This window comes from Dermacentor silvarum, chromosome 10, assembly GCF_013339745.2.
Source record: "Dermacentor silvarum isolate Dsil-2018 chromosome 10, BIME_Dsil_1.4, whole genome shotgun sequence".
In the NCBI taxonomy this organism is placed as follows: Eukaryota; Metazoa; Arthropoda; class Arachnida; order Ixodida; family Ixodidae; genus Dermacentor; species Dermacentor silvarum.
In genome coordinates, this window is record NC_051163.1 from 6,264,910 (window position 1) to 6,272,227 (window position 7,318).

Here is a 7,318-nt window from a genome sequence, read left to right on the forward strand (position 1 = left end):
TAAAATGTGCCACTGCAAAAAACTACTCTCGGTCTCGGGCTGTTCACGAACACACCGGGTAACGGCTGCGCAGTTGTTTGGCTGATCGAGTCGTTTTGACTGTTACTGGTCAAGTTGCCATCATTGCCGGCGCTAGTAAATGTTGTTTCTAACAATAATAAACTGTTTTCGTGCACACATTTTTATATTAATAAATATAAACTTTCCCGTCTGGCTCCCGGTCGCCACTGCCATCAATTTGAAAAAAACTTTGCTTTCTCGTGTAGCAGCGCACCGCCAAAGTGACACTCAGCACGCTGAAGTGCACTTTACTTTGCCCGTGTGGCACGGGTATAAGCCTCAACACATTGCCAGGCAAGAGTTCCACCAATTTTTCTCAAGGAAGCCAGTGCACTTAGCCGACTAAGCAACGAAACACCACAAATCATTAAAACACTTTATTTTCACCAGTATCGCTATGTACATGTAGAGCGCACGAATACATCGATGCGCATGTTGTATATAAATAAGAGCGCATGCACAAGGAATTCAGAAGTCGGCATCCAGAGTGAACACTTGGTCTTCCTTGTTGGCCATGACACCAGCCTTCTGGTATTCACCGACCTTCTTCTCAAAAAAGTTGGTCTTGCCTTCCAGTGATATGTGCTCCATAAAGTCAAATGGGTTCTCAGAATTGTAAACCTGAGGAAAGAATAATGAAGACTCAGTCAGCCCAATGCAGAGAACACATCTCAACCAGACCCAACTTTGCACCATGTTCAATACATTTGCTAGCCACATATGAAACGCATGCACATTTGAAACAGTATTATAGACTGAATAACAGTGCTCATTAAAGCAGACTTTGCTGAAGCCAGCAGTAGATTGTGCCTAGCATGGCACCAAGAAAATAAAAGTTCTCTACTGATCCAATCACACTTCACATCACGGTCACATGGGGCACTTTTGATAGCAATCGAACCCAACAGGGATCAAAGTTCTTGATCACATTTTGCTGTCTTCTACACCTTGCGCAAGAAGCCAGTGCAGAGGTTGTCAGCGGAACCATAAATGTTGCAAATCTCCACACTGCTGGTACAAGCCATGCACATGCACGGCGAGCATGATGACATGAAGCTGGCCCTTTAGGAAACACTTGAAGCAAGTTTCGGAGGAACAGTGACTAACCTTTTCACATCCCAGCTCCACGAGCAGTCGGTCGGCCACAAACTCAATGTAGCGCTTCATCAGTTCGCAGTTCATGCCAATGAGGGCCACAGGCAGGGCTTCAGTCAGGAATTCTTGCTCTATGACAACAGCATCACACACTATCTGCTTGACTCGCATGGCCGATGGCTTGTGCACCAAATGGCTGAACATGAGGCAGGCAAAGTCTGTGTGCAGGCCCTGTACAGGGAAAAACACGCAGTTCCAGGCCTCGTCAAATACAACCATGATCAGTTTCACATGCACGCTGTCTGAAAAGCCAGCTGAGCTTCACTGCACGATCAGCAAAAAATACAAGCCAGCTCATAGTATGGTGAACAGCCAGTACTGCCACTGCAGATTAGCTGGAGTCCTTTAAGAGGCCCTTGGCTCAAGCTTTATGTAATCTGTTGGAGAACACATGTACCCATGTGCTTGACTCCTGCGATCACATGGGGAAGACAGAAGTTGAATAACATGGGTAGTATTTACTTTTTGCTGCCTTATGGAGATGATGCCCATAGGTTGGGATGCACCACTTAAACCCTGGCAGCAACACATGACAACTCTATTCAGAGCTATTTGCACAGTTCAGTCATCACACTGTGCTAAGCCAGGGCAAGAATTGAGGTTTGACCTTGATGTTCATGGGGCTTAGAGTGCAAGAACACATGGTCAGGAAGGACGTGACACCAGGTGGCTGAACCTAAACCCTGGCGAGGAAGTTCGACAACATACCTCATCACGGCTGATGAGCTCGTTGCTAAAGGTGAGACCTGGCATGAGGCCTCGCTTCTTGAGCCAGAATATGGACGCAAAGGAGCCCGAGAAGAAGATGCCCTCGACGGCAGCAAAGGCGACCACACGCTCCCCAAAGCTCGCATTCCGGTCCCCGATCCACCGCAGTGCCCAGTCTGCCTTACGCTTGATGCAGGGCATGGTCTCGATGGCATTGAATAGCATATCTCTGCCAGAGTCGGGAAAAAGACGATCTTGTCAGAGAGGCTGCACATTACAGTAAGTACACTCAGTTCCTACAGACAGGTTGCATCTATGCTGTCTGCAACGGTCTTACTAACTTGGGCAAGAAGATTTCTTGAAAAGAACAACAGTCAGCAAAAGATGTTGCATAAAATCTTGCCACTGACACAGTAGAAGTCTAACACGCACCCTACCTTTTAGCAAGAAAATGGGCAAGGGTCTAATATGTGGTGCACAATCTAAGGTGATTTCTTAATGTCAGCTTTGCCGCAATACATCCGTGTTAAGCGGGAAGCATATGAACGCCGCAAAGGCAGTTCTGTTTTTTTGTGAAATGAAGATGCACGTTAGAATCAGGTAGTAAATACTGTATTGCGAGCTACGGTTAGCTTGAAAATTCTCCTAAGGCAGGCCAAAATGAGCCTTTTCAACACGAGACAATGTGTGTTCAACACATTCGCTGTCCCTTAAGCTCCGTCGAGAGACGCCAATAAAGGGGTCACCATAGGGGTCAGGCACGTGCGTGCTGACCTGCTTAAGTTCGAATCATCCGGCAAAAGCCAATTTGGGATCAAAATAACAGTTTTGGCCCATAGAAATGCATGGGAACCAGCCAGAACCTTTGGTTGGGATCAATGGAAAAATCAAAGTCGAATTAAAGGAAATCTACTGTATATATTTCTGTACCTAGTGCATTCTACCAGTTCAGTTCATTGTCACTAAGACATTACCCACAAGTGCATGAAGTGGATCAATTCAGCACATCTTGTCCTTTGAATTTGTGAACTGTTTAGAAGAATTACAAAGACACGGGGTTGGCCAATTAATAAGACAGGAGCTGCAACAGCACTTAGACAACAAGGACTGAGAAGAGGAGGAAAGACAACAAACGGATGAGATGTTGAAGCAGACTCTTGTCAAAAATTCAGCTGCAATGTCATCATATGAGTGATATACTTTGCAAGGCTTAGGAATTTGTTCACCTCTCAGCTGCATCCTTGATGTAAGTGTCAATGAGCAGGCTGTACATTTCGGAGTGAACATTCTCAATGGCCATCTGGAAGCCGTAGAAGCACCGCGCCTCTGTCACCTGCACCTCTTGGCTAAAGCGCTCCACCTGTGAAGAAGCAGTTGTAGTGTTGGTTCATGGATGGCTGCAACACCAAACAATTGACTGCACCATCGGATGCAATCACAGCGATACGTTTAAAAATGCACTATTAAAAGGTTTACACCACTACATCAAGATGATGCAGTATCAGGAATTATTGTATGGCAAACGCATTCCTTAAGGCTTCATAACAATAATGTATAAGAGGTATGAAAGAAAATAGCAGTTAAGTCCTTCTACAGCTAGTAGCAGATGGCTGAAGTTGGCTTCTCCAGCAAGCTATAGCCATGCAATGAAGCTCACTTGCGGGAATTCACTTATTTCAGTCAAGTTTGTCCTCATGCTACCATTCGTTTCGGCAATATCACCAACCGTTTAATTAGTAATGAGGCAATGCGGGTTACATCCCGGCTAATGTTTAATTTTACCACACTCTGCTGTAAAGCTGCCAATGCCATCTGGGCACAGAGGAATCCACACAACTAGAAAGAACAAAATAGTAATTTATTTATTTTATTTATTTCCTACTACAGACCAAGAATTGGTCCAAGCAGGACAAGAGGCAGGATTAAATGAATTGCGGCCGCCCAGATGAATTTGGGCGATGCTAGTGAAATCCCCTCGAGTTCAAAATAGTTCATACCAGGTTCTCGTTAACGATGCCATCGCTGGCGGCGAAGAAGGCGAGGATGTGCGAGACGAAGTGCCGCTCCTCGGGCTTGAGCGATTCCCAGTGCGGCAAGTCCTTGGACAGGTCCACCTCCTCCACGGTCCAGAAAGAGGCCTCGGCTTTTTTGTACATGCGCCATATGTCCTCGTACACGATGGGGAATACCACGAACCGACGAGGATTCTCGCGCAGAAGCGGCTCGTCCTCCACGGATGTCGACCGCCGCGCCACTGGCGATGTCTGCTGCAGCGCCTAAAAAACATTACTTCATGGCGGCATCGCTCACAGCGCGACAGTGCATATATACATACCCCGCTGTGCTGATACAGCCTGCAGAGTACGGCTTAGACTGTGTGTGTGTGTGTGTGTGTGTGTGTGTGTGTGTGTGTGTGTGTGTGTGTGTGTGTGTGTGTGTGTGTGTGTGTGTGTGTGTGTGTGTGTGTGTGTGTGTGTGTGTGTGTGTGTGTGTGTGTGTGTGTGTGTGTGTGATCTTGTGCGTGTGCGCGCGTGTGTGCACAGCACCAGCACCTCGGCGAGCGCGTAGTGGATTTTGTCAAAGCTTCAAACTAATCTACACGCGTACCGATCGAGGCCACAATTTCAGTAAGTTTGGAAGGGGATTCGCAAGTTCGAAAGACCGCAGTAATTGGCTGCAAGCCAATTAGCAGCATGCCACTCACCTTTTTTTCAACTCTGGCGGCGTCGGCGATGCTAGCGTCGGGCACCTGCAAGCAAGGAAACGGGCGTGATCACCGTGAGCGGGCACGTGAAAATGCGGAACCACTAGGTAGCGATCAGCTGATCAATTGCATTTAGTGTGAAAACATTACGGTTACGAGTACCTGCTGCGATAACCATATAGATGTGCTGATGAGCTGAATTTTTCACACTTTAGAAGTGCTAGCTATTCCTTTTGCTACGATCTGCCAGACTTTAGTAATGCTCAAAATAGGTAAACTTTGACTCAACGGATATGGGCGGGATCATTGCCGTGGCCTCTATGCTCTGGCCGGGGCGACAGACCGAGGGGAAAATAGCATTACGGCACTGACTGGCGAGTAAAGTCGGCAAATAAGACCGCAGTTCACGATGCCCAAGTTCAAGAACTGCTCTGCGTAAAGGTACTAAAAGTGAAACTTGTGAAATCCAGTGAACGTAAAGTACCTCAGGGCTATGCGCCCGCCGTTTTTGGCGGGAGAATGACGGTCAAACATCTGACCCGCTCATTTATGTCTCAATCACTTTTTTTTTTTTTAATTGAGGGTCAAGTGCCTAGCAGATGCGGTTTTAGTGTCGATAACGTAATATGTGTTTCTACATCGCCTCCTAACGTTCCAAAGATGACTAGCACAGAAAGCTCAGTACCACAGCACCAGACGACTATCATTGAATTGAATTGTCAGTGCACAGAAGGATTCCCTACCAGTGCTAGCATTCGCCATACGACTCATGCTCGCTCATAAGGTAGACAACGCCTCGAACGAGGCATTCAACTGCTGGGGCTGCATTTTTGAGGACCCATGCATGACGGATATTGGCCTGCCGCCAAAGGGGTAATAAACCACCAAATCCGCTTTATGGCTTTAAACACATGCGTTCGACACTCACGTGGTTTTCCTTGTCCCGGCTAGAAATCTTCAGGTTGTTGATCTTGTTCATGTCCCGCGTAGTAAGAGACATTTTCGCTGAGCAGTCTATCCAACGTTACCGAGCAATAGCAGAAAACGCGCGCAACTGCGCATTGGCGCCAAGGGACAGGCGCGAACCAGCTTTTCCCTCTATTGGAAAAGCCGTCCAATCAAAAACGAATGATTCCTACGAAACTCGCGCAGATGCCTACGCTTTCTTCATCCTAAGCTCTAATTTGCGTAGAAAAAGATACATTATTTATCTTCTTGTTAAAACAATTGTTCTTATGGTTTTTAAAAATCGTGTTAGTCAAAACGAATCACAGCGGAGTGACTTAAACAAATTTTGCAGTGAAAAGAGGTCGCGACATGCGCAGCCGAACACTCAGTGGGCGGAGCTTGCAACAGACACGAAAACGCAGGCATGTCTGTTCACGTAGGCAGGGCCATTCGCGCTCGTATGTATGTGCAATGCCTCCTTTATGTACGTAATGGTGTAAACATTTGTGCGCGTACGCACGTACACGGAGGGGATAAAAAAGCAAGAAAGGGTGCCCTGTCGCTTCCTTTCATACCGACAAACACGTTTTAAGCGGGGCTTGTCCTTTCAGCTTGATTGACATTCCTCGTCTTTCCATCGACACGAATGCAGCGATGCAGCCTGTTGAAACATTTATGGGCCATATGAGTCCACTTCCTTTCAAAACAGGCAGTGAAGCAAATGAGCACTACACCAATACCTTATTTGACGTCGCTTTCATCTCTTTACTACACGTATGCTTGCTGCACTAGGAAACTTATTCTGTCGCCCAACTCCCTTACTAAGTTCTTTCGCGACTGAGGTAATTTTTAAAAGTTCGATGATGCGTCCGGTTCGGTGTATCGCGCCTTTATCGGGTCGCAACGTTTTGCTTAAATAATTTCATTTGGCCAATCATAAGGTGTGATGAGCCAGCACAACTCTTGCAGTCAACGTGCTTACTTCCAAATCGCCAAGCAGCAGACGCGCCAGCATTGAGTCTGAGTGACATCTACTGTGATGGTGCTATCTTGGTGCTACTCATACCAGACAATCGCTAGTTCGTCGCTTTACTCAAAACATTTCGTCATGCGCACGAGCTATCACGCAGCACGATTTTTAAAAAAAGAGGAACGGCGTTAAGGGAAGAAAACCCAGTGTGTGTTGTTTCCAATACAGTGGAGTTGCCTCCAGTAATTTTTTCATTACTAAAATGTAATTAGGTAATTGTAATTAATTATCTAACTCGAGAAGTACTGTCCTAATTATCAAAGTGTCAATGAGAAAGTTGTAGAGCAACAAGAAAAACTACCGATACAGCTTTCTGTTTCTCAATACGTGCTACATAAAAGTGTTTTTCCGAGCGTGAAAGAAGCCTGCAAATGCACGCAAAGTGCCTCGGGCGGCCAGTCGCGCGGCAATTCTGCGTGTATTTGTGGGCTTCTTTCCCACTCGGAAAAACGCATTTCTGTAGCAACAGAGAGCTGTATCAGTAGTTTTCATGTTGCTCTACAACTTTCTCATTGACACTTTGATAATTAGGACAGTACTTCTCGAGTTAGATAATTAATTACAATTACCTAATTAAATCTTGGTAACGAAAAAAATTACTGGTGGCTGCTCCACTGTACTGGAAACAGTACACACTAGGTTTGCTTCGCGTAACGCTGTTCAGGCCTCTTCTTTTTAATCGTGCTGCATGATAGCTGGGACACCCTGTACAA

The 7,318-nt window shown here is 46.2% G+C and overlaps 1 protein-coding gene across 1 annotated transcript; it reads right to left on the minus strand.

The window, feature by feature from the left end:
• Positions 1-422: 422 nt before the first annotated feature.
• LOC119431308 (ribonucleoside-diphosphate reductase subunit M2) lies at positions 423-5,711 on the minus strand. Its single transcript, XM_037698780.2, has 7 exons — positions 5,556-5,711; positions 4,628-4,672; positions 3,921-4,199; positions 3,150-3,283; positions 1,924-2,152; positions 1,168-1,386; positions 423-681 (listed from the first exon to the last, which is right to left on the minus strand). Exons 1-7 carry the CDS (start codon positions 5,625-5,627, stop codon positions 529-531), a joined length of 1,131 nt encoding a protein of 376 aa, XP_037554708.1. The 5' UTR covers positions 5,628-5,711; the 3' UTR covers positions 423-528.
• Positions 5,712-7,318: the final 1,607 nt, after the last annotated feature.

Bases quoted from the DNA above. Each gene is read 5' to 3' on its own strand.
- LOC119431308 (XM_037698780.2), bottom strand. From the start codon at position 5,627: ATGTCTCTTACTACGCGGGACATGAACAAGATCAACAACCTGAAGATT. The intron at 4,673-5,555 runs GTGAGTGTCGAA...CCTTGCTTGCAG, and splicing joins GCCGGGACAAGGAAAACCAC to GTGCCCGACGCTAGCATCGC. The intron at 1,387-1,923 runs GTATGTTGTCGA...TTCCCTGTACAG, and splicing joins AGCTCATCAGCCGTGATGAG to GGCCTGCACACAGACTTTGC.